General features: G+C 31.0%; 4 protein-coding genes across 7 annotated transcripts; all 4 read left to right on the top strand.

The window, feature by feature from the left end:
* Window positions 1–655: 655 nt before the first annotated feature.
* LOC109798992 (small nuclear ribonucleoprotein SmD3b) lies at window positions 656–3,076 on the top strand. The gene is made up of 5 exons (XM_020359455.3): window positions 656–898; window positions 1,770–1,822; window positions 2,553–2,619; window positions 2,705–2,761; window positions 2,889–3,076. Exons 1-5 carry the CDS (start codon window positions 740–742, stop codon window positions 2,946–2,948), a joined length of 396 nt encoding a protein of 131 aa, XP_020215044.1. The 5' UTR covers window positions 656–739; the 3' UTR covers window positions 2,949–3,076.
* A 2,702-nt stretch (window positions 3,077–5,778) lies between these two features.
* On the top strand, window positions 5,779–10,645 carry LOC109799305 (NF-kappa-B inhibitor-like protein). 4 transcript variants are annotated; one of them, XM_020359850.3, is made up of 9 exons: window positions 5,779–6,022; window positions 7,950–8,116; window positions 8,292–8,396; window positions 8,600–8,656; window positions 8,812–8,892; window positions 9,492–9,526; window positions 9,746–9,835; window positions 9,946–10,105; window positions 10,212–10,645. In XM_020359850.3, exons 1-9 carry the CDS (start codon window positions 5,884–5,886, stop codon window positions 10,329–10,331), a joined length of 954 nt encoding a protein of 317 aa, XP_020215439.1. In that variant the 5' UTR covers window positions 5,779–5,883; the 3' UTR covers window positions 10,332–10,645. The 4 variants fall into 4 exon arrangements, with proteins under 4 accessions (XP_020215439.1, XP_020215441.1, XP_020215440.1 ...); XM_020359852.3 differs by having other exon boundaries at window positions 5,849–6,000; XM_020359851.3 differs by lacking the exon at window positions 5,779–6,022 and adding an exon at window positions 6,115–6,292.
* Window positions 10,646–14,783: 4,138 nt separating this feature from the next.
* Window positions 14,784–16,122, top strand: LOC109799222 (uncharacterized). The gene is made up of 3 exons (XM_020359774.3): window positions 14,784–15,354; window positions 15,446–15,577; window positions 15,840–16,122. The coding sequence occupies exons 1-3, from the start codon at window positions 14,908–14,910 to the stop codon at window positions 15,978–15,980; spliced, it is 720 nt and encodes a 239-aa protein (XP_020215363.2). The 5' UTR covers window positions 14,784–14,907; the 3' UTR covers window positions 15,981–16,122.
* Window positions 16,123–18,025: 1,903 nt separating this feature from the next.
* Window positions 18,026–27,324, top strand: LOC109798509 (M28 Zn-peptidase nicastrin). The gene is made up of 14 exons (XM_020358828.3): window positions 18,026–18,559; window positions 19,607–19,776; window positions 21,176–21,279; window positions 21,663–21,729; window positions 23,560–23,652; window positions 23,730–23,894; window positions 23,999–24,139; window positions 24,230–24,307; window positions 24,683–24,795; window positions 24,870–24,930; window positions 25,491–25,658; window positions 26,325–26,426; window positions 26,766–26,855; window positions 26,944–27,324. Exons 1-14 carry the CDS (start codon window positions 18,280–18,282, stop codon window positions 27,004–27,006), a joined length of 1,695 nt encoding a protein of 564 aa, XP_020214417.1. The 5' UTR covers window positions 18,026–18,279; the 3' UTR covers window positions 27,007–27,324.
* Window positions 27,325–27,729: the final 405 nt, after the last annotated feature.

Genomic DNA, 27,729 nt, shown 5'->3' with positions numbered 1-27,729 from the left:
CATATGAGAATAATTTTTCTTAGATAAAAATGTGAATACTCAATTAACACTAATCATAATAAAATAATCAACTAAATAATAACAATATATATAAACAAAAATTATTACATATCATTATCATCATTATCGACATTAATATTATTACCACCCTAATAATTTTACAATAATAGTAATAATAAAGATTATGATAATAATTATTGTGATTTAATTGTCTTAATGTTAATGGTTGTAATGATAATAATATGTAGTGATAGTATGTGACAGTTTTTTATTTTATTTTTTATTTATAATTTTATTAATTAAAACATTTATTTAATTTATTAAAATTTGCTTAAAAATTCATTTTTACATGATATTTTTTTTTTTTTTTCTTTTTCTCTCTTTATATATATATATATATAAAAGAGGAAAGATTGGTTAACATTAAGAATAAGTATATTATATCTTAAATCTTAAATTTGATTTATTTTGTTTAATAATTTATATTTTATGTTAAATTTTAAAATATTCAACTGTTAAATTTAAAAATTTTAATGTACAGATAAAGTTTATAAATTTTTAAAAAATTTGAAAATTATTTTATATTAAATTTCATTAATTTAAATTACTCCTTAATTATCAAATTTATAATAATATATACATTGAGGAAAAAAAAAGGAAGAGAATGCATTTGCATTTGAAGTTGTTTTGTTGGATCGGAGAAACGAAGAAGTGAGAGTAGGGTTTTGGAGAGGAGAGAATGAGTAGGAGCTTGGGAATACCGGTGAAGCTCCTCCACGAGGCTTCGGGTCACGTGGTGACGGTGGAGCTCAAAAGCGGCGAACTCTACAGAGGAAGCATGATTGAGTGCGAGGACAACTGGAACTGTCAACTCGAGAGCATCACCTACACTGCCAAGGTATTTCATCTTCCTGTACTCGCTTTCTACGTTATAATTGGGCTTTAGGGTTTACAATTCCGGTTTTAAACTTGCAATTGCCATTTTAGAAAACGCTGCAATGCAAAGCCATGGCAGAATGACCGCATTAGCCGCATTTCTTTGTAATTTCTAAGATCAAGGATTGCAGTGAAACTGTTCTAGATTTCCCACTTCCTAGAAATAGATGTTATAAATTATAATTATGGTTTTAAAAATCTGTTCGAACTTGTGATTTTGGAAGCAATGGCAAGGTTTAGGAGTCTCTGCATCAGTTTCTGGACTGGAATTGTGGCTGCGTCAGTTGCATTTGTCCGTAATTTCATGCAAGATTAAAGATTACAACGGAACTGTGGCCGTGAATGCAATTTAAAACTTTGGTGGTTATATTTATCAAAAATCACAATAACAAACATGAAACAAGAGAGCATGTGCACGAGTGGGTAACAAAGAGTAAAGAAGAGGGGGTTGATTCCATTGTACGTGGATTTTGTTGGTAAAAAGAGGAGTGACACCAGCACTGCAGAGAAAGTGCTGAGAGAGGAAAAGTGTCATTAGAATTTCAAAAGATGTCAATAGTTAAAACTTAAAAATGAAAACATTGTAAATGACTCTTATTGTTTTCAACATTTACAAAAGCAAGAGTTTTGTTTCCTAAAATATGCAATGAAAATTGAAAACCATGATCTGCTTGTGTTTTCTTTTCCATTTTCTTTCCTTTTTTTTTTTTCAATGGTAATGGAAACAGGAAATTTTCAAACTAAACAGCCTTAATATCGCCATTTTCAAACATATTTGCTAAAATGCACAGTGTAATTCATTTTGTTGCTGATATTTGCTAAATCCTCTGTAGGATGGAAAAACATCGCAGCTTGAGCATGTATTTATTCGAGGCAGCAAAGTCAGGTATGAATCATATGTTACTCAGCAACTTCATAATTTTATATTCCAAATAAGGTTGTAGAATATAGTCATTAGAATCTTACTATTCACGATTTGAATTCCACAATTTGATATGATTTGGCTACCTATCTATTTGCATCATAAGATGATTCTCAAATGACCAAGTCTTACAATACAGGAATGAATTGGTGCAATTTCACATCACTAATATGAATCACAAACGATTTATTATTTTTTCTTCTTACCTTTTTTTTACCAATTCTGGTGAAAGAAATTGAAAAGCCATATAATTAAAGGAGCACTTATGAACTTTTCCTATTTGATTACTATTGTATTTGTCATTCACTCATTCAATGTAACAAGTATTAGGAAAAACTCAAGTTCATATCGACTAGAGATAAGTCAAATAAATGGTATATAACTAGGGGACAATGCTTACTTTGTAAGCCAATTTTATAGGGTTGAGTTGGGTCCAAATTCACATTTTAAGAGAAAATATTTTATTTGGCTATTTCATTGATCCATTTCCATTCTTCTAACTAATAGTTGTTTTACAAGGCGTATGGTTAAGCTGTTTTTATCCATTTCTAGTATAGAATTATTACACTATATATTTGAAGTGATACAAATTATGATTCTTGATTCAAAAATTAGTTTGCCGATTTACGATTTGATAATTGTAGATTACATTTTCTGTTAGCAGAGTGCTTTGATGTAATATAGAATTTGGCAGGTTTATGGTCATACCAGACATGTTGAAGAATGCTCCTATGTTTAAGCGTTTGGATGCGAGAGTCAAGGTACCTTTTTATTTTCAAGTGATTTGGTACTCCATATTAGTGTTATGTGTGCTTCTGTATTTTATGCTTTCTGAATCTCTTGAAGGGCAAGGGTGCATCACTTGGAGTTGGTAGGGGCCGGGCAGTTGCCATGCGGGCAAAGGTAATTACCCATTTCTTTTTTAGTTTTAATATATCTAACCTTGAAAAATTGTCTGTTCAATGTCCTGATATTTGAAGGACTTGCCAATGTAACATTTGTGGCGTAACACCAATTTTTGCTTGCATAGGCTCAATCTGCTGGCCGTGGAGCTGCACCTGGGAGAGGTGCACCACCAATGCGGAGGTGATCATATCATCTACTCTTTCACTGTCTGTTGAACTTGTATTTAGGTCTGTTGTAGCCTTGTATAAGTTTACCAGATAACGAAATTCAAATAGAAATTGCCTATAAAGACTTCATAGATTACTTTCTTTATAGATGGTTTTGATTCTCTGGCAGCCAAATTTATTCTGAGCTTCTAATCATATTTAATCCAGTATTGTGCATTTGGATGCTTGAGTTTTGTTTAATGGGGTGTTTGGCAACTTTCAAAACTAGTTTAAACTGTTACGTTTTAGATTCAGTTACATAGGGATAATTTGGTAACTCTGAAAGTGGTTTAGAACTGATTATGCTAAATTATTAGTCAATATAAACTAACGTTATTGTAAGTTGTAACTAGTTTAATTTGCTTTTAGTTTAGTTAAAGAGGGAGAGATGGATTAGCATCTCATTTTGATGCTTTCTTTTCAACACTTTTTGGGTGAAAGCCGTGAGCTCCTTTAATAACACATACAGAGGAATTTTAGGTGAAACCTCCATGAGATGCATTATTTGCAATATGAGAAAATCATTTTCTAAATAGTAAATACATTAGCATCCACCAGATGACTAGGGCAAAGACAGGATTTCACCCAGAGTAAATCAACGCCCTGGGACATAAACGAGCCTAAATTTGTCGTAATTGCTTATAATTTTTTTATGACCTAATCACTTTCTATTTAACTAGCTTAATTTTGGTTCTAGTGACGCATGTTGCATCTGATGCAATTCCAGTATTGCAGTCAAACCACATCTTTAGTTCCATTTGAGCACAATGGCTAAAGTAAATGTAACCACCATTTGCGCTGCCCAGACAATTAATTGGAATAAATAAAAGGTGATAGTTTGATAGATCAAAAACTGAATTTCATCCAAAGATTAGATATTAGTATATGCCATTTTCTGTCATTACTGTGTTGAGATTGTTGTATCAATGGTTACTGATTTAAATATGGTTCTAGACAAATTTACTTATCAACTACAAGTATCATTCAAAATAATGCGGTCTTCAATGACAATGGTAAACGACTACTAGACAATGAATACATTTTGTCATATCTTCATTAAGAAAACCAGACCAAAGCGCCACGAGATTTTTCATTCTCTCATAAGTTTTCGATGATTCATCAGCCTTTTGAGCTTCGGTGTGGAATGGAATAGAGGACCATGCTAACCACATTTTTCACACGCCTCATAAGTTAATAAACCTTGACATATTTAGCAGTGTTCGGTTTATCATCTGATCTCATGTGAAGCTAAAAGGAATTGCTTTTGCATATTATGCGAGTTTTGACGTGATTTTCTATATCAATGCACGTATTGAACGTACACCAAGCACGCACTAGATATTGGCCAGAATCAGCATGACCAGCAGCATAACTAGTACAAAAATATTGCTTGTTAAGTTTTAAGCGCTATCATGACCTGAGAAATATTGCAGAGAGATCTAAAATTGGATGTTCTACAAAATGAGAATCGAAGGTCGTTATTGTCATTATATATACGCATAAAAAATTCAACTTGAAAGTTGAAAGCCCATTTGTTTTAAATTTAGGAATTTCTTAAAAATATCGGCTAAGACATGGAAAGAAAATTTACACTTAACATTAAAAATAAAAAATACAATTTACAACATCGTCTTAAGCGGGTGGGGGTTTCAAATTGAGTTCAAACAAAAGGGAAATTAGTGATTTTTTTAGAAAGAGGTTAATAATAAGAAATAATTGAGGTAAAATGAAAACTTATAACCGATGAATTAAAATCCAAGTTTGGACAATACATGAGAAGCTCTTATCGTGAAGCATTTGAGTTCTATCTCCATCACATCATCATATTTGTCAGGATTTTACCCAAAAATCATATTTGATAGGATGTGAGTCATGAGAGTAGGGTTTAATTAAAGAGAGGGGAAATTGAGTTTCTCTCTCTTTAATTTAGGTGAGATTTTATGTTTTGGTTGATAATAATATGTTTTTAAGATAGATTTTTCTTTTGTGTGTACAATGTTCACACTAGACTTCAAATTGAAGACCTCAGATGTATTACTCCAACTCCTATTAATTTAAGTCTAATAGAAATTTGAAAAAGTTTTAAAACAATTTAAGTAGTTTAATTTGTAAAGAACTAACATAACTAAAATAAAAAGTAGAAGAAAGATAATGACATGATTAAATTTGCTTAATTTTTAAAATAAAAAACTTAATTGGATAAAAAAAGTATAAAAAAAACTATAATAGCACAAAATTTAAATTATAAGAATTAAAATCGTAATTAAGCCTTTAAAATAAAATAAAAAAATACTAAACAATGCACACGTACGAGAACATCTTTTTTTTTTTTTTTATTGAGTTTTTTTTTTAAATTCTCTCAAAAAGTTTTAAAAAAGTATTGTTCTAAAATGTTAAATTAAACACCCCAAAAGGGTATATCAATATATACAAATAGATATTAATCAAAGCATAAAAATAATATTGTTAATTATAACCTAATTATTTAAATAAGTACATTATCATGATTCACCTTATGAAAAATTAACATTTTAAAATAAGAAAGTACTCTTATATAATAACATATAATATGTAAAGAAAAAAAATCATGTAAAGTATAAATTAACAAACCAATTGTCGTAATCGAAAATCGTCAAATTTTATCTCACATATATCACTTAAATTCGTCATATATAAAGCCGGTGATACTCGGTAGTCGATACATGGTGACCCAAAAACTAATCATTAATATTGAATCTTTAATTACTACTATTAAAAGACTAAAAATATGACCAAAAGTCATATATAGATAAAATTTGAAACCCCAAAACCAACATAATAATGATTTAATTTTGGTACACAATTTTTTCCCCAAAGGTGGTGCGGGTAAGGTAGCTCATATTGTAGGGGTTCCATATCCATTTCGCCTATGCCATGGATACCCTTTCAAGGATTAGATTCCTCCCCACTAATTACAGCTTTCAGTTCCCAAAAATCTCTGCATTATCTCGTTTCCCAAATGCTTTTTCCACCACCACTCCCTTGCTTTCGGTAAGAGCTGGTCCTTCTTCAGGTTAGCCACTCTGTTTCTTTGGTCGAAATTGGACTAGTTTCAATAGTTTTTTTTATCCCTTTACTTAGAAAGTTAGCACTTTTGGAGAGCTTTGGGGGAAATGGGTAATTGACAATTGAAGATGCTTCCAGATTGGAAACTGTGCACAGGCTTAACTTAATTGTCATGGCTGTTAGTTCTTATATCCACACATCATTTGTCTCAACTCTGTATAATATTTCCATCTGCTGGAGGAACACCATCTTCGGTTAGAATCGGATATACCTTGTAGTAAGTTTTTTAATTTAGACCCCACATTATACTTTCTCTGGGGGTTAATTGAAGACACTAATTTTTTTTTTTTCAATTTGGAAATTGGATTTTTTTTAAAAATAATCCTGGCGAGCTAGCTCCGCATTATGGTTTCAACCGAATATTTTGTCTGAAAAAAGTTTAAAATATATTAAAAAAATATATCCAATTTTTTCTTGTAAGATTCTTAGGAAAGTGAGATAAGAGCCAAACTCAATTTTACAAAATGAGTTTATAAGACGAGGATTGTTCCCCAAGGACTAAACATCTTGAGTGTGAAGTTTTGCAAGACTAAACATTTGCGGGTGATGTGTCAACTGTTGTGAGGATTAAGGTAAGAGATTGTTTCCCACTTATATACGCTATTATGGCTATATTCTTAGTCAGTGTGAGATCTCTGATACACTCATCTTTTAAGAACGTGGGTTAAGAGCCAAACTAATCGATGTGAGATTTGATTTTTTAGTAATACACCCCTCACATCCAGTACTATTTAGCTTCATATGTAAATAAATGGTAGGTGACTCTTTTTAATAATATAAGATAAGCAAGACTTGAGTTTTTTTCTAATATACCTCCTCGCGCCCAACACTATTGGGCTTGATGTGTGTATTAATGGTAAGTGACCCTTTTAGAGTGAATTTAAACAACTCTAATAATACCATTTTAGAATGTGGGTTATGGATCTAATTCAACCATACTGAACTGGCTTGTAAGGTGAAGGCTACATTTCACTTATATACTTTTTAATTGTCTTACTTCTAGACGATGTAGAACTTGAGTTTTTTCCGATAAAAATTAACAATTTAACATGTTAACTGAATAGAAGGTTGACAAAAATCATCATTCTTTTAAGTACATGTATACTTTTTGGAGTTTGGAAAGCAAGAGAATGGGTTGGACCATTAGGAAGAAGAGGAATTTGAAGGGTTAGTTTTCTTGGATGAGTAGTTTGTTCATATCCAAACTATTTATGGAAAAGTTTATTTCATGTTTCCTTCTTATTTTTCTCTCCTAGAAGTTTTTCTAGAGAAGTTTACCTAAACAGGTCCATATTAAATTTGAAGGTGCATCAAAACAATTGTTGTCAAAAATAGGTTTATGTTATCTCTCAAGGAATTTAATGGCTTCCTTTCTCATGTTTGTTTTCGTTATTCATTTTAGTTTTCTTTTATTTCTTCTTTTGATTGTGATTCTGTTAAAGTATGCTTTGTTATATTGTAGATTTATAATAGAGTTGCAATTTTTCACCTGGTTATTCTTGATTAAAAGCTGGTCTGGCTTGACATTCTTATCAATCTTCCATCAATGTATTGTAGATATAAAAAAGCTTAATCTTTTGGGAGAACTGGTTATTGACTTTGGTTTTAGAGTCTCCAGATAAGGGCTCTTGCATGAGGGGACATGTGATGTTTAAAAACTATTCATCAGTTGTAGCCTAATTATTCATCGATTAATACCTCATGCTTGTAGCTTCTACATTTATTGAAGTATAGGTTCTGCCACCATCATTTCTATCCTTTTAGTTCCAACATAAGTAATACTTAATCCTTGTGACAGTATCTTTTTTGTTGTCAGTTGTCACTTGTAGTCGTTGTTTCTGCTGAAAGCTAATTGGTTGAAACTCATTTTTTAGTGAGTGATGCGGATGAGGATGTCTTGCAAATGTTTTTTAAGGAGAGAGAATTAAATGGCGATTTTATATCAAGAACTTCTGATTTATTATGGAGAAGAAATTTCAGAAATTCTGGTCATTATGATATTAGCAAGCTCACCGACAACACTTATCAACAATCAGAGCAGGTGCAGCAGATTCATATCTGATTCCAAACCATTCTCATCCAATTTAAAAAATTCTATCAAATGTGTCAGTTTTGGCAGTTTTTTTTTTTGCCTTAATACTGATCCATTGCAAATTTTGTATATTGATTAATTGGTCAGGCAATTCAATTTCATGTGATTCTTCTAATATTTGTAGATCATAGAGACCGGCAGTGATGGTGGTTTTTTGAAACTCACAAAAACCCAGGAGTGGATATCAGGTGACAATTCTCCACCAATAAACAAGAAGGTTACTGATAAGGTATGCTTTAGAGTTGATTTCATTTTGCATCCCAACTTTCATTTTCTTGTCTATGTTATAATGCCCTGACAGGATCTGGGAAATTGATATGTTACAAAATTGAATACATTGTCAAATGTTTTTCAAATTCATCTTCTCTGTGGTAAATATATAATAACTCAGTCATCCAATAATGTTGGATGTTTCACTTCATATATCAACAGGTGTTACAAGACAGCAGCGCAAGACGCAAGAAACTGAACATGCTCAAATATGAATCTGTATAACACCTCTCTTGAACTCAGTATTGTCCTTTGTTAGCTCAAGTCAGTGACATTAGTGTTCTCTTACCTCAAGGCATGAAGGTTTTGATCAATTATAATTGTCCAGATATTGTGTAAGCTGCTTATTCCGTCATTTTTATTATTAATTGTAGCTCAAGAGGGAAATATTGCTTCTATCTGTGGGTATTGGATTGGCTTGTAGTGGATATTGCTTGGCAATTTTGTCAGTACAGGTAAACTTCACATTTGCATGGTCTATATATATATAAGTCTCGTTAACTTGATATTGTAATTCAGAACCAGATCAATTTTGTGTTTCTTACCACTCACTTAAGTTCTCTTTCTTTACATTAGTTTAACTTTAGATGGATGCAAATGTTTTACCATAATGATTTAACTCCAAACACTACCCCATGGTATAAGTTTCAAATTATTTCCTTCATTCTTAAAACAACTGTGTGGAGCATGTTGTTTTCTTAATTTTATTTCTTTATAGTTTAATTAACCTTTTGATCCCTATAACTTCATGAACAGTACCTTTTAGTCTCTATAATTAAAAACATTTCATTTTAGTCTCTATACATACTTTTTTTTTTATTTTATAAACTTTATCTTTTGGTCCCTATAATAATAAACAATAGAGACCAAAAGAAAACAAAAATGAAACATTTTTTACTATAAGGACTAAAAGGTAAAATTTATTAAATTACAAGGATAAAAAAAATAATTAAACCTTTATTTACTTATTCGACTTTTGGGGGAAGAGCATGATTTTTTCTGGTAGTTGGGGTGGTTGTGTTAACTGTTGTGTGCCTGTTTCTGAAATGTGCAGGCTGCTATAAGTTATGCAATTGGAGTCCTTTTCAGGTTTGTATTTGCCTTTTATTATGTTGGTACTGTCCTATTGAAGTAATTGTTAATGAGATTAAGGGCCGCCACTAGTTAGACCGCAAGAGCCTTCTAGCTGATATTTGTTACAAACCAATTTGTTCATCATTGTTTCTCTGTCGGTGACAGGAAAGAAAAGATGTAGCTGTTTTTATCATCGCTATTTATCATACTTAACTCGTATCATTTTCGATGCAGTTGCTTGTACCTTCAGCTCTTGTATCAACACGCAGATAACCTATCCAGTGAAAATGTTCCTCAAATATTCAAGAAAAAAAAGTCCAAGAAGTACAAATGAAAACTCGCGCTTTGAATTTGATCTAATTATGCAAGTTATCATTTTTTGTTGTTGACATTCTCTTATCCCTTGTTTTGGTCTAACAATATTTCTTAACCAGAATTGGTATAAGAAGTGAGGACCTTGAAGATTTCTTAGAGAGGTTAATCAAGGGTAGCAGCATATCACTTTCATCTCCCAGGCTTGTTATTCCAGCAGCAATATATGGAATCTGGGTTCTGTTTCATAAGTATTTTAGCAATGAATTTTTTGATTTTCAGGTAATCCTTGGTAGCATGTATATAAAAAAAAATACTTGTGCCCCTAAGCCTTTTTACTATTAAACTTTTGTCAAATTCATTTATATTTGCCTCTTGTTCACCCTAGATTGTGCCAGCCATGTTTGGGATGTTTGTCTACAAGGCTGCTGTTCTGGTGCAAGTTTATAGAGACAATGAGGACCTTCGGTTTGTATTTCCAGAAAATGAAGACGGTTCAAGTGATTGAAATATTTATTTTGCTATGCTCAGCACTCAGCAGAGTACACTACTGACTCACTGTATATCCTTAACTGAGCACTGGTTACGACCCTTCACTATATTTATCATCAAGCTGAATTTTAGAACGATGCTAGTATTTCATTAAATAGTAAATAATGTATTAGTAGTATCATGTCTCTGAATTCAAAACATGACATAAATGAATAGACAGTTGGATAGCCATTAGCCTCCCTCCCCCTTTATTTTGTTGTACCCATAAAAGTTGGCATTGATGTTGAAAGATTGCAAGACAATGTGAAATGATAAAAAAGTCTTTATTAATATTTCCATATTACATGTAGTCCTAAACTATAATGTTGTAGGGACTACTGATATATGTAAATATACACTCATATCTGATTGTTTTGCTTGTGTCGTTATACATTTAAGTGTCCTTATTGTAGTTCAATAATAATGAGAAGTCCAATGCAGTTTGGTGAAATATTCTTTTACTTTAGGAAAATATTTTGTTTAATCGTGGCAGTTGGTTTCTGTCCCATTCCCTATCGTGTAGCTGGATGCCAAGCACATGAAAACTGGTCGATGACATTGATGGCATGGCCGAACCATGCATGGATGTTTGCTATAAGGTTAACTAATGTGAGAAATGGTAGGAGTATTACTCTCTGTTCTGAATTATAAGCAACAAAGAACACATTTTTTCTTCTTCTTAAATATAACTAAATTTTAACTATTTTTGACTCATTTAATGATATTCTTCCTAAAATATTTTTCATTTTAGTTGTACTACTTTTGACCTTTTTAACACCGATTATTTAGGAAGACCATTATAAAATTAATAAAATTTAATACAAATAGTTAATTTTTTTAATGTGTGGAAAAAGTTTTTCTTTTTCTTTTTTAAAATTGAGAATAGTAGTTACTCCCAATATTTCTCTCTCACGTTTCCAATGACATCACTCCTCTCGATCAACACTAGTCTTTTTCTCTTCTGATGCAATCCTAGCTAAGGATTGTGAAGAATGAAGCGTTTCTATGATTTCACAAAATTGTCACACAATTAGCAGAAAATGAAAATGTGGAAAGAGAGAAAAAATGAATTGGAGATGCACAATCTTAGCAAGATGGATCTTGGGTGTAGGCGTGTAGCCGTAAGCATCCTGTGACTTGCATTTCTAATAATCACCAATCCACCTGTAGTTAGTATTTTCTATAAACTTCAAACTGAACCAACCTCACCTATAAATACCAGAACCTACCTCTTCTGCCGTGCTCTATTGTATTCAACAATTGTTGTAGTAATTCATAATAAAAACCACTTGGTATACGAGCCAACTTCCTTGTACCACTAAAGATTATAACCCATGTCTCAATTGTAGATCACACCTTCATATCACTAAAAAGAAGGGTGTAAATTGAGTTTATTTTGTCCTTAACTTTTGCATGAAATTAAATCGGTTGATTGATCATTGTGGAGTTATTTTTTAAATTAATTATATAAATTAGGTTATTTTAAAATTACTTACACTTTTAAGATTGTTTATTATAAAATCGTTATGAGGCATAGCGACTCTAGTATCACGTATCAAATATTTTTTTTAAGAAGCAATGAGAATAATATAACAAAAGTCCATAAAGTTGATAGCAACCCAATTAAATTTGCTATAGGTTAAAGCGACACACAACGACTTATTTCTTTTTTATATGAATCGTTATAGACTATAGCACCTAAAATAATTAATTGTTTTAAAAAATATTATAGATTATATTTTCTTATATATATATATTTAAAAGAGTCTCTATGGTCATAGTGGCACTATTTCATTATTTTTTTGTAAAAAAAAGAAATTAAATTTTTTTAAGGCTAACGTAGTTTGTAAAAAAATAAGGGAAAAAATTCAAATTTTTAATGTAATTATTCAATATAAAATATATAATTAATATATATATATATATATATATATATATACACACGAATATAAATATAAATTTAATAAATTATTAACTAAATACATATATACACACAAGTATAAATATAAAAAGTCAATAAATTATTAAATAAATAAAAAATAAAAAATAAATATTATTTAAATATTCGAAGACTGGCTATGGAATGTAGCAACTATTTATTATTTTTTTAAAATTTAATTTGTAGTTTTCAAACATATTAATGTTTTTTTTTAAATATTAATTTATTTTAAAAAATTTGAAGGTAATATAATTTTTTAAAAAAAAAATTCAAATTTTTTGGTATAAATTTAAATATTAATGAATTCAATAAAAAAAATTAATTTATTTATAATTTTTTTTATGAAGTTAATTTTATAATATATATATATATATAATGAATATAAATATAAATATATGAATGTAGGTTAAAATTTTGTTTTTATTTAGACTGAAATTAGATTTTTTTAACAAATTATTAAAAATATTAATTTTTTTAACACTTTTTTTTTTCATTTTTTTTCTTTGTAACTGAAGTTGCTATAGTCAATAACAACCTTATGTCGTTATGGGTCAAAGTAACCCATTTGTACACTTTTTAAAATATTTTTCATGATTTTTTTTAGTAATTGAAATTGTTATGAGCTACAGTGACCTTGTGTAAGCGACTCACTTTTTTTTTATATATATATTTTTGGATTTTTTTACACATTTTTCAGTTTTTTTTAATGTTACTTTTTTTTTGTTACTTTATTTTATTTTATTTATGTGATGCATTTTTTTATATGAAAACTTAATTATATATATGTAATGAATATAAATATATATTTTTTAATGTAGGTTAATTTTTTTTTATTTGAATTGAAATAAAAAGTAGACAAATTATTAAACATTTTCAAAGCTTTTTTTTAAGAATTGAATTTTTTTTAAGTTAAAGTTTTTAGTTTAACTTATTTAAAAAAAAATACTACTATTTTATTTTTGGTTATAGGTGAACTATTATGGGTTATTTTTTAAAAATCTTATTTTTTTTTATAAATTACAAAAATATTTTAAATGATCAACTCTTAAAATAAAAATATTTAAAAATATTATTTATTATTTATTATATATATATATAATTTTAAAAAAATAAAGTCGTTTGATAAGTTGGAAGAGCTGGTAGCGACACTATTAAAATCGTTACTAATAGTGTCATTATCAATTGTAGTGACTTTTACATAATTAAAATCAAGCCATCATCTAAAAAAAGTTGACATATATAGAGTCGTTATAATTCATAACGACCCTGTAGTAAATAATTTCAAAGATGTAGATAATTTAAAAAATATAACTAATTTTAAAAATAACTTCATAATCAGCCAATTATACTTTAAATAATTGATAAGTGATGACTTTGATATTAAATGTTTGATGCTAAGTAACGCAATCTAAGGTTTTAAAATATTTGCATGGCAACCAATGTATCATGTAAAATGCATAATTATTAAAATTAGACTAGACCAATCAGTTGAAACGTGAACCAACTTGATATTTCGACCATAATAACATAATAATGGGTAACTCATTAAACCAATATTAAAGTATTAAAACTAATCAAAAATTGTAATTACCGGTAGAAACTGGCTGGTCAAATGATTCATCTATTTGATGATAAAATTTAAAATTGATCAAGTGCTTATTTGGTTTTGTGTCTTATAAATGCAACTATGTAAATGGTGAAAAAGTTGAAACTACACTTGGTGTAGCTTCTCCACGAACGTGGAAAGAAGATGCAATTTTTTTTTTTTTTTTATATGATAGGATTTTAACCAAACTCGAATGCTTTGTTTACGAGGAAGAGAAAGAATCAAAACAAATAAAATAAAATAAATGAGAATTGATTTGATAGAAAAATATATAAGAAGTTTTGTAAAAATTGTAATTGTTTGATAAAGTAAAATTATATAAGAAATAGAAAGAAATTAATATTTTAAAATTATATTTTATATAGTCAGATTTTTATGTAAAAAATATAATATTTAGACAATTAAATTTTTACCCCTACTAACTAGTTATTTAGATAATTAAAGAAATAAAAATTAAAGAAAAAATATTTTATAAAAACAAAAATCAAGATCTGCTTATTTTTTAGGAATTGAAAAACAATAATTTCATATTTTAGAAAGATGAAAACAAAAGAACAAATTTTATCAACAAAACATACTCATTTTATATACTCATTTTATAGAAGTTTAAAATATATTTATATCAATTTTTAACTTGTATTTAAGTTAATTTTAATTTATAAAAAAATATTACTTATTCTTTTTTATAAGTTTTATTTTCAAAATTAGTTATATATGCAACACCCATTTTTAATTATATTCAATAACTAAAAATTAGTTTTAAAACGAAAAATGATACACGAGAAAGCATGAGGAATTAGTTAATTAATACCTAAAGAGAAGAAAAAAAACAAAAAAACTATAAATATAATAAATAATATGATATAAAATATATAATTTGAATAAATTATCCCTTTAAAACCCAAATGCTGGAGATATATATAAGTATAACTCAATCCTTTGTCTCTTAGCAGCCCAAGAAAAAAAGAAAAACACTGACTGAGAAATTAAAGAAAGAAAGCAAAAAATATGGGGGAAGAAAACTTTGGGACTCAGCAAGAACCCAATATTCCAAACTCACCACCTTTGTGCAAGATTCAAAGAAACCAAGAAGACCATGCAACGCTCGACCCATGCTCCTGCCCCCGCCACCCGCCCTGTTCCGCCGTCGCCCCCGTCAAGCGCCGCTCCCCCTCTTCCTCCGCCCAGCCCAGCGCCAAGAAACTCTTCTGCGACCAAGAGGACCTCTCCCTCCACGGCTTCTCCGCCGTCCACGTCCCCCTCAACCTCCACTCCCTCCTCACCAAGGGCCGTTCCTCCCCCGTCCTCCGCCGCTGCGTCTCCGACCCCTGCCGCCCGCCCAGACCCTCCGCCCTCCCGCCCCTCCCGCCCACCTTCCGGAGGAGCGTCTCCGACCTCTCTCCCTTGCCTCTGCCTTGTATCAACTGCGAAGAAAATACTGCACCCGACTCCCTGGTATGGACCGTTCTTGAAAAAGTTTTGATCTTTCTTGGATTTGGAATCGTGGGTTTTGTTTCTTTTTTGATGGGTGTGTGCGTGCGTGCAGAGGCTGAGAAGGATGAAAGATCGTTTGAAGGAGATGAAGCAGTTGTGGGATGAGGTTATGGAAGATAATGACCAAGAAGATGGAGGAGGAGAAGACTGTCAAGTGCATGAACATCACAAAGTCCTGCCTAAGGTATTCTTGATTTTCGACTATCATTCTTTTGTCTTTTTAATGACCAACAAGATATATAATAATGAATCAAGAAAATTTCAAGTTTGTATTTTCTTTTTAATTGTTAACGTCTGCATGCAACTTACCTTATACGAGACGGGGTGAGTATTTTGCAAATAATTAAGCGGTTAACATGTAATATTTAAGGTCTCATCATCCTATTTTTAAAGAATATATAGTTTCCATTCTAACTTATTTGTGTTGGATTTATGTGTTTTTACAGGATGATGTTGGAGAAGAGTCTGAAGAAGCAGTTAGTGTTGAATGGGCTGAAAAGTGCTTAAGCATTATTTTTAGATGTCCGTGTGGGAAAGGCTATGAGTTTCTCCTTTCAGAAAATAATTGTTACTACAAGTTAGTGTAGATGAATTAGAGATCTTTTAGTTTGAAATGATTTTTTTTGTTTTTATTTTCTTTTGATTTGTTAAAGATTGTTTCTATTTTCATGTATGACTTTTGGATGTGACTAAAAGGAATGTTATATCACTCACTTTCAATAATGTAAATAGGATTTCTGATAATGTAAATAGGATTTCTGTTTATAAGAGATGAAGGAAAACATATTTTGTTTCATTTACAAATCTTGCCTATAAAGATCATAAATAATGGATGGCTTAATGTGGAGATTGTTACTCCCCTTTGTGACAATGTTTCTCTAATAATCTTGACAAATTTTATCAACATGTTTGCTTTTATGGAATTAAGCATAAAGAAGAAATTTGAGTTTGTAATTGGCCTGGTGGGTAAACTTTTTTTTTTTTCGTATCAAAAGTTGAAAGGTTCTTTTGATTTGAACAACAATTTTTGATTTGACATGCCATCAATCATCAAAGTTGAGAATGTTTAGAGATCAAACATGTTGATAAAATTTGTTAAAGGTTATTGAAGAAGTATTGTTGCATCGGAGAATAATACTCTTCACATTAAGTTATTCATTACTTATTACTTATGACAAGACGAATAAATGGAACAACATATATTTACCTTCATTTTTTGGAAATAGTACATAGTATCTTATTTACATTATAAAAAATGAGTGATTTAATATTCTTTTTAATTACATTCAAAAGTCACGTATGAAAATAGAAACAGGCTTTATCAAACCAAAAGAAAATAAAAACAAAAAAATCATTTCAAACTAAATGGTCTTTAATTCATTTATACCAATTTGTAGTAACAATTATTTTCCAAAAGGAGAATCTCATAACCTTTTCTCACACAGACGTCTAAAAATAATACTTAAGCACTTTTTAATCCTGGTAATAAATTTAAACTCTTCTCCCTAAACATCCTACAAAAACACATAGATCCAATGCAAAATAGCAAATAAGTTGCGATACAAACTATATAGAAGAAAATAATAAAAATTGATGCATCTTGCAGAACCCACATGTACATCACCTATTATGGAATTAACTAAGTCATGAGATAAATATTATATTTGACGGTGATTAAATCAAAAAACTTTAAACTTAAAACGTAGAAAATTAGTTAAATCATTCAAAGTCACAAATTAAAAGAGAGAACACCAAATTAAAAAGAGAAGAAAAAAAGAACATTAAAGTGATACGTGAAATTGAGGATGAGAAAACAGATAATTTTTGTTTTGTTTATTTTATTTTAATACTATATATCTTAATTTACTTAAATACCCTTAAAAGTAATTAATTAAAATAAGAGAAAAGATGATTTTTGACCTAAACTTTTAGTATAAGTGATTAATATATTTTAACTAAAAAAAAAAATAAGTGTGAATATATTAGTAATATATATATATATATATATACACGGGGAGGGGCCCCTTTACTTATAAAATCATTTATTACAAGGTTCATTTATGTTTACGGTGCAAATCATGATCGATATAGAAAATAAAAATATTAATTTTTACTTATAGGAAATATATTTTATTTAATTTATGTTTCTTTTATAAATATTTATAGAAAAAATTATCAATCGAACTACATAGCCATGTTATTTGGGGAAATCATCCAACTCTTTCACTCTTTTGCAAGTAACGTGGATGATGTCAATTAGGGAGTGACAACTGACAAGTTTGAAACAAACTCTGATACATAAATACTCGATCTGAATCCAGTTTTCACTTTAATGTTTGTGTTGGTTGAAGTTCATATTAAAAGTTTTTTTTTTTTTTATAATAAAAAATTTAGGTGAGTTAAGTTTTGAAAATCATCAAAATCATACACATTTTATAAATGCTTATAAATATACATACAGGTTATTCACAATAAAATTGTTATTAAAAATTAATTCATCATATTCGTGCACTTCATCATTGTAAAAATGTTGTGAACAATTATTTTTATATTTTAAGAAAAATATTAAAATTGTTTTTTTTTTGTCTTTAAATATATTTGAATTAAAAAGAAAAAGAAAATCCACTAGTGTAGTGTAGTGTGGAGAGTGGTACTTGAATCAGCGTGACTTAACCTGGTTTGGTTTCTCTGATCTTCTCCCTCTTCAATAAGCGTCACTTTCTCTTGAATCTACGTTCTGCTGAGATGAGAAATAAATAATTAATATTATTATATTGATCGATAGAAACAGACATATATAAGCGCAGATCGGCATCATCGTCTTCTTCTATACACTTGTCGATCGCAAATTCGGAAACCCTAGCTGCTAGATCTGATCTCGCTTCCATGGCTATGGCGTCACGGAAGCCTCGCGACCGCCAAATGCTCTTCGACTCCGTCATCGCGCTCGTCTTCATCCTCGTCGCCTGCGTCGACCTCTGCGACGGCGCCACTGTCGTCGACGTCTACCGCCTCATCCAGTACGACATGTCCGGCGTCCCCTTCGGATCTCGGCTCGCCAGCCTCAACCACCACGCCGCTTCTCTTCACTTCTCTCCCCACGCCGATCTCTCTCGCACCGTCCTCCTCATACCGCTTCGCGAACTCAACATGTCCTTTGTCAGAGGTTCTTCTTCTTTCTTCTTATTTTTTTTTTTGTGGTTATAATTATGAAATTATTAATATATTTTGCTTTACTGTGCTGAGACTGTGATGTTCATGTGTAACGTAATTCGGAATTACGTTGAGTTAGGACGGTGTCTGCGAAACGCCAGAAGTGTTATTAAGATTTCTTAGCTTCGATACTTTTTTTTTTTTAGTGATCGTCAATTTTGAGTATAACTGACGGAGTTGCATAATTCTCAGTTGAGTTAATCATTTAATATTTATAAAAAGAGAAAATTTATATATACTTGTCTGAGATGTAAAGGAGGAAGAGAGTGCCAGTGGGAGGATGATAAATAATAGAAATTAAATTGGTTAAGATGTTACACATAATAATTTGAAGGGGGCGATTGGTAAACTACTTAATTAAGCACTTATTGATTTTTTTTTATCCATGGGATTTGAACTCCTTATGAAGGAGATTTACAATACTGACGCTTCAACCAACTGAGTTAGACCCCCTTAATAAGCACTTTTTGAATAAGTTTTTATTATGCAAACATTATTTATTAGTTGTTTTTATAATCAAAGAGAGGATTGAGTTAAACTCTTCTCATATAAGCTATGAGCAATCTAGGAGAGCTTATGGAAGTAAACTGAAAACAAATATTGACCATATCATACACTATTTTTATAAACTCTCTTAAACACTTACATAAGTACTTATGTTAAGTTTAAATAAGCTCTTCCATATGCACCCTTAATAGCTTATATGTTGAAGGTATTTGGTTTGGAGACGGTAAGATGCTCTCATTCACCAGGCAAGCAGGAAAAGTTATATACATTTTTATATCATGTTTATAAAATTGACAAGTTGGTTGTTGCGTTTGCCCCAAGGCCCCCAATTATTATTCATTTTATTGAAAGTTTGAACTGTGTTCTATATTGTTCTAGTTGAATGCTTAACATTTATTGTCCCTGTCATTTGTATTGATCACTATTTGAAGAATGTTATTTTGTCTCGCTTATTATTTAACTAGATCAAAATCTTGTGACTGCAATATGGCAGAATATATTGCTGAAAGCAAGCCTCTCGGGGGTTTAATATTTTTGCTTCCCCGGATGTTCAGTTTTGAAAACAAAGATGGTATGGGAAGTAGTCATCAAGATGGGAGTAAAGAATTGCTGAAGAATGTATTGGATGAACTTGAACAGATACTTATACACACCAACTTGCCTGTGAGTAAATTTTAATTAGCTCCTTTGTCTAGATTGTTTTCATTTTGAATCACTAGGGGTTGGTCTAGGAGTTGGGAGTTGGAGTAGTATTGTATGCATAAGTCTTGGGTTCGAACTTTATTGCCATAATTGTAATCTTTCTTATTGGTCAAAAAAAGATTGTTTTCATTTTTTCTTTTTCTTTTGGAATTTCATATAAAATAAATTATTTTATATGAAATAAGGAAACAATGTTTAATTGACTTGTCCATGAATAATGAATTCCTTTTACATTATAATTGTGGTGATTTTTTTTTTCAACCACTATGTTCTCAACTTATATCTTTAAAAGTAGTTTATTCAGTGATTGACCAACTAAACTGTATTCTCCAATCACCTAAATGATTTTATAAACAAATGTACTCTTTCATTCATTCAGCAATTTGTATGATGAAGGAAAATTGGCCTTGTATTAAGTGTCCCAACAATCTGATGATGATTGAAGACTTTGGAGAGCGTCATTGTGTGCATGTCAAACTTGTTTGAGTTCAAGTTACAAATGTCCTCGTGTGCATGCTCACAGATGAATTACTTATGAAGTTTAATTTTTGTACACTGATGGTGTAAATTTTTTATGCTATCAACCAAATAAAAATCACAATAGATTAACTTTTAAAGTAATTATTACAAAAGTCAATAATTTTACCATACATTACAATCTATGATTGGATGGACTGTGTAAAAAACCTTTACACTGTCTGTATTCTAATTAAATTCTTATTCTTTTAAGTTGCAGACTTGTGGTAAATGATTTATAAATCTGTGATTTACAGTCTATCAATATGTTTTTCTATGACTATGCTTCTCTAGTTGGCCTTATGTGTTTGCAAGCATATTAGATCCTTGACTGATCAGTTAGTGCTGAGAGATACCTGTGAAACCGGAAATTTTCCTTGACTTATATTTTCCTCTTAGCTTCAGACCTGTAGTCTAGCACCATTTTTTGATAGCATGGACTAGTCAATGCACAACATAAGTAATGAGCTAATGTAATTGGTTTATTGATTATCTAGAAGACCCATATTAGTGTGCTGCCTATTATTATTATTATTATTATTACTACTACTACTACTACTTTTTTGCATGTGCGATAGAAATGAAAGGCACACTTCTTTGAATTTCATTGTTCTTCCATAAATTAATGGATTTCACATTAAGGGTAAAAATAATAAATACTTTTTGATTTAGTATGTGTGGTGACTGGGGTGGCATGCTTTTCCATGTAATGTGAGGAAGCATGTTTCCTGCAATAATTATTTTTTGTTTTCCCCCTTTTTATTGCATTATTAAGTACCTCTATCATTTTATTTTTGTCATTTTGAGTGAAGCATAACTTTTATGATGCTGCATCATGTTGCAGTATCCTGTTTATTTTGCATTTGAGGATGACAATATTGATGCTGTGTTAACTGATATCAAGAAGAATGACGTCACTGGTCAGCCTGCTACTGCAACAACTGGCGGGTGAGTTCAAATCTGTAAATAAAGTTTTCATTGCTATGACTAAATTTTGCAAAATTCTCTTGATGGTTAAAGCAAGTGATGTGGGACTTTATGGCTTGATTCATTGGATCTTACATTCATGATTACTTTGTATATTTCCAACCTCTGGGTATTAGATCATGTTATTGAATACCTTCTGTTCTATTGTTTGATTTATGTTTCAATTATCTATTCATTTCACAGTTGCTGCTTTTCTTATATTTTTAATTATGTTTCTTGGATTTTTCTGTTGTGAATTAATTTTCATGTATGTTGAGTTATTGTATTACCTAGTTTTTTGCTCTTTATGAAGTGTCATTTTCAATGATTTCTTTCCTTTTCTTTTTTTTTTTGAGATGTTGCAGATACAAATTTGTAGTTTCAGCTCCAGAACCAAAGAAAGTTGTATCTCCTCCCATTACAAATATTCAGGTGTTTGTTCAACCTTCTTTTTAGAAAAATACATTGTGGTTGACATGCTAAATAAAACTAGCATATGAAAATATGCCATCTATTTGATTCCTTCTCTTTTTCTTATGTATTTTTGTGTTTAAATTCTACAACTGATTCAGTGTAAGTCTTCATTAATAAACACCCCAGTTTGCTCATATAATCTTGTCTAGGAAGCTTTATGAGAAAATCTAGAAAATTTGGAAGATCCTTGGGTTTGAGCATGACTCAATATTTAATAATCCAAATTCCGGAGGAGCCTTACCGTGCAAGGTTATTTTTTAAGACCTATGCAAGTTGATGTATCACAATTTTGGGGAAAAGTTACAAGGACTTGGTGCACTAGGAAGTTTTGACAAGAGATATGTCATTTGCCATGCAGTTCTTGTCTCAATCCCTTAAGTAGACTGGACGCTACTGTTCCTAATGATTGTTCCTTGGGGATCACTTATCCTGTCACATTCCTTACTTGTTGTAAGCCGTACTTGTCACCTGGATGTATCCCTACCATCTCCATCCTGTCTCAAAGTACCGTCTTCTATTCATGCTATGCCCTGCAGTTCATGTGCCTAAGCACACAGATCTACTTTATCTTGTCAATTTGCTTCTCATTCCCATCCAATGTATAACAGGACTTATCATTCAGGCTTACCCATTGTTTGTTTCTAGATTTTTCTTTCCTTCCCTATTTTCTATCCATTCCTCTTCAACCAAACAATAGAATTTTTCTAATTTTAAAAGTTTTCTTCCCTTCATATTTTTCCCTCTCCATCCAAACAATATGCATTCCTTACCTTAGATCTTATAAATACCCCCTCATTAATATTGAATAGTGAAAGATTGATCCTTGGATGGCTTTTCTTTGTATCCTCTTTCTTCTTGTTGTGCTCCCATCTTCTTCCTCCATAGCCAAGTTATAAAAGAATATGAGCCCAGGATTGGCTCAAATAAACAATTCCCTGTAAGGATAATCAAATAATACCAGATGAAAAAATGGTATCTTTAATTACATTTTGGCTTAATGTTTTGCCCCTAAAGTTACACAATCTTGTGAATTTTGCTCAGTTTTTTTTTTTTTGGAAATTTGCCACCAAATTTACAGGTTCAATATTCTTCTGCGAGATTGTGTAACTTTGTAAGGATAATCTACATGTTTAAACAGTTTGGAGGTTCTGTATTTTGCAACAACTGCTACACGTATAAGCAAAACCAATTGATGTGTAGATAGTCTGCTTTTTGTATTATTCTTTTTCCAGCATGGTGAATATAATTTTCTCCATGCTTTAGTTACCCTTACCCTGTCAGAGTTTGATAATGTTTTGTAAACTTATAGTAACCTGTTTAAATAAATCAACTATATGATTATGAACTCCTCAGTTCCTTCCTGACATGTTAATTTTTTTTCTCTTTTGATTTTATTATTTTCTTCCTCTTGATCATTTTTTTTTTCTGAAAACACTTTCTTCATTATAGACCTACGTTTCTTTTAATTGCTTAACTGATCATCTTTAAAGTTTCTACAAGTTGCAGATTAATTATATACATATTGAAATGTGAACATATGAATTATGTTTAAGCATGAAAAAATACAGCTTCTTGATAAAATAAAACAGTTGAAGAAATGTTTCACACACATCATGGTAATCACAACTTGTGATATTTAATTTATGTTCAAATGATTTCACTCCTGCATGTGCTTCTGTATTGCAGAGAAAATACATACTCTGGCTTCATTATCACAAGTATTTTAAAATTGATGTGCATTATATTGAACTTGTGTGGATGTTGGATGTATCTTTTATATGGTTGCAGGGATGGTTGTCAGGATTGAAGACAGATGATGATGCTCATCAATTACCCACCATTGCGATAGTGGCATCATATGACACCTTTGGGGCTGCTCCTGTATGTTATTTATGAATTCCACCTATAAAAAAAGTTGTATGAAATGTATGTTTATGTTAAAATATCTGTAATTGCAGGCATTATCAGTTGGAAGCGATAGTAATGGAAGTGGCATTGTGGCTCTTCTTGAAGTTGCTAGGTTGTTTTCTCTCTTATATTCTAATCCAAAGACAAGAGGACAATACAATCTGCTATTTGGGCTAACATCTGGTGGGCCTTATAACTACAATGGAACCCGTAAGGTGATAACTGTTTGGAAGTTAATTTATTTGCTGATAGGTCTGTAACTTGTACAGCCTTCCCTATTTTCTATGGTTTATCTTACATAAAATTCTGAATTTTTCAGTGGCTTCGGAGCTTTGATCAACGGCTGCGTGAGAGCATTGACTATGCTATTTGCTTAGATAGTATTGGCTCCTGGGAAAATGAATTGTGGATTCACGTGTCTAAGCCTCCGGAAAATGCCTTTATTAAGAAAATTGTGGAAGTATGTTAATAGTCAGTGGCACAAACTTTACTAAAATGGATTGACTTACATTTTTATCTAAAGGACTTCTAATGGAAAATATTGGTGTAGGATTTTTCGAGTGTTGCAGAAGAATTAGGCTTTAAAGTGAATCTGAAGCATAAGAAAATAAACATTTCAAATCCTCGAGTAAGTGATAAATTCTCAGTATTCTGTTTCACTTCCCTACCTCTTTAGTAATTTATACTTACCTTCAACTCTATCTCGATGTGTGTATTTTCAGACAATTTCCATTGTCCCCATTATTTTATTACCATGTACAAATACCTTATTTATGGTTTACATGTTTATAGAAAAAAGGTTTTGAAACTAAGATGTATCTGTTCTTCTAATTTTCATTTTAATCTGATGTCAAATCATCCTATTGGTTTCCACTTTTTACCCTAGTCATATCAGCTTGTGCTTCATGTTTTATTGAAGTATTTCCTGATAGCAAGCATATGCGCCCTGCATGTTGTCTCAATGCTACTTCTAATAGTTATTAAAGGTGGTCATCTGCTGTAGGTAGCTTGGGAGCATGAACAGTTTTCAAGGCTGAGAGTTACTGCTGCCACCCTCTCTGAACTCTCCACAGCACCTGAATTGCTAGAAAAGACTGGTGGTTTGGTTGACGGAAGGTTCATCTCTGAACCTAAATGCCAGAATTTTATCATTTCTGTACCTTTTTGTTTAGAGCTTCATTCTGCTGCAGGCATTTTGTCAATGAAGCGGCTATTGTCAGAAGTGTGAAATTAATTGCTGAGAGTCTTGCGGTAAGATTAAATTTAGCTCAAAGTAGAAATCAATGCACAAAAAAAATAGATTAGGAATGTAACCGCTTCGTGTCCTTGTATTTTTATTTTCTTATCATTTGGCATAAAAAGAGACTTGAGGGGGAGTGCTTTGTTGTTTGTTTGTCCTGGAAAATATAGTATTATTATATTTTGTTGTAGTGAGTGTTTATTCTCTAATAATGTCAACACCTATCTTTCTTGTGATTTTGTGAATAATATGAGGTTGTTTGGTATATACTTCTTCATATGCACTAGGTGGTTTGCAAACTTTTAAGAAAAAAAGATTAAAGGGTTAACCACTCGCTACCTTTGTTGATTATTGCAAACTGTCTTAATTAGTGAGTCTTTAGAAAGACAGTTAAATAGATGTTCATGAACTGTTACGTGACTACTTGCTATCCTGTGTTTAAGTGTTTTTAAAGAACTGCTCAGAAAATGTTATGTTGTTGTGACATGTGTCATCACTCATCAGCTTCATATATTTTTTATTCAAGGACAACCTCATTGTTTTACACAGTCTATTGGTCTACTTTCTGCAGAGGCATATTTATGGACATCAAGGAAAAAATATTCAGATCTTTGCTGACAACAGTAACTTGGCTGTCAATCCTTCTTATGTTCGATCATGGTTAGATGTTTTGTCCCAAACACCTCGAGTAGCTCCATTTTTCTCAAAAGATGATCCTTTTGTCATGGCGCTGAAAAAGGTATTATTGCATGCTTTTGCTTAAAAAAAGTGTTGTTGTAATGTGTAAAAATCATAGCTTTTGCTGTCATTTCAAGTTTAATGATTAAGAAGCACATATATGACATGAGAAGCAAATATGATATGATACAGATATGACAAATTTATAAATCATGAAAACACGACAAGACTATATAATACATATAAATTATTGTAAAATTAAAAAACATTCTTAAATTAGATGGAAGAATTCATGTTCTAAAAGTATGATCCATTGTAAACATAACAAAATGATAAATTTATTGTACTATGGCATTTTAATTTGTGTTGATATAAAAGTTAAACTAAAAAAATTATGAACAACTAAAATTATTCTAAGCTTTCCATGCAGTGTACAACATGAAGACATGTAGAAACACAGTTACAACATGAGACAGCCACTATTTATAAGTATCTGTGCATCTTAATTTGTAGCAATATTAAAATGTATACGTTTTTTTTTTGTTGACAAGGGAGATTATATATGTTAAATATTATGTACTGTTTCTGGAGTAAAACGGACAAAAATTTACTGCTCGTCCTATTTTACTTAAAAGTTGAGGAGTTGAGGGTGCTCCAAGTTCACTCCTCAGTTCTTGATGACTGGAGTTCACTCGTGTACTTACCCTAGTGTTTTACATGTATGTAGGAATTAGAGGATCATACTGATGAGGTAAATCTGCATAGAGACGTGCTAGATGGAATCTTCACTTTCTATGATTCAACTAGGGCAAAGCTGAACATATATCAGGTATTTAAAGTTGTTTTCGTTCCACTTTGTTCTGTATACAAAGGTTAGCCAGTTTAAGGGGCTGAATCAACTTAATGGATCTTCAGTCCTGAGCTTGACCTTGTATGTTTTAAAGGATATATTTTCCTGATTAAAATGAGGGAGTTTTTACAATAAACAATTTTTTTTAAATAAATCCATATTTGGCTGAGCTAAACTTAGTATTTTTTTATTCAAAATTTCTCTTAGGTGTCCAAAAAAGTGTTTTTAGGCTCTAAAATAAGTTTAATCTGAACATGCTTAAGTATTTTACTTTTGGCTTGCTAATTATATGAAAGTAATTGTTTTATGGTATTACAGGTTGCAAGTGTCACATTTGACTTGCTGTTGCTTCTAGTATTGGGATCGTATTTGATTGTGCTCTTCAGTTTCTTGGTCATCACCACTAGGGTATCTATTCATTATCTAACATCCTTCACAAACTTTTGGATATGGAGTTTGTTTGTATGCACTGAATCTTATTGATGGTGTTCGACAGGGTCTTGATGATCTAATCAGTCTTTTTCGGCGGCCTCCCTCTCGGAAAGTGAAGACTGCATAGTAACTGGCAGGACGTAGTTCTTAAGTTTTAATTAGTATCTTAGAATGCAAGTTTCTAATGAAAAGCTCTGTAGCGGATTTTTCACGTCATTTTCTTTAGTGATTAAAAACAGCAAGATATTTATTTTTGGCTGTACTAAATTAACGACGCCAAAATTTTGATATTTTTTTGCCCGTTTCACATTTTTTGTAGTGGAAAAAATGGTTACTAATTCATGCCCTGTGATCACAAGGCTTACCCGGGTTGTTATAGGCTTAGTTTCGCTCAATAAAGGATTGATTTGGTTAATTTATCAAATATAATTTTCTGCTTGCATAAGGTTGCAATTGGTCTCTTTTTAGTGATCCCAATGTTAAACTAAATGTGGATGGAAGTTGGTTTCCTGTTGAGGATAAGTTGGCCTCAACTTAAATACTAGAAATATCAGTCGCGTATTTGACTACTACTGGTTACGATGTTAAACGAATAGAATGCAGAGCAGATTCGTATGCACACTCACGGTTCACCGCTGCGTCCCCGTTTAAATAGTGAAAGACACAAAAGAAAGTATGAATACTTTTATACTTCTAATATTTTGAGATAGAGACAAAAATTTAACCAATGATTTGTTAAGTAAAATAAAATCATTTACTGTCATGAAGACAGTCAATTTCATGTGTGGTTCACGGTGCACTAACTTATATTGGTAAACAATTATAGAATTTAAAATATAACAATAATAAT

The sequence above is a fragment of the Cajanus cajan genome, chromosome 8, assembly GCF_000230855.2.
Source record: "Cajanus cajan strain Asha chromosome 8, NIPB_CcT2T_4, whole genome shotgun sequence".
In the NCBI taxonomy this organism is placed as follows: Eukaryota; Viridiplantae; Streptophyta; class Magnoliopsida; order Fabales; family Fabaceae; genus Cajanus; species Cajanus cajan.
The sequence above is the reverse complement of the archived record's forward strand: the minus strand, read 5'-3'. Positions and strand labels throughout refer to the sequence as shown.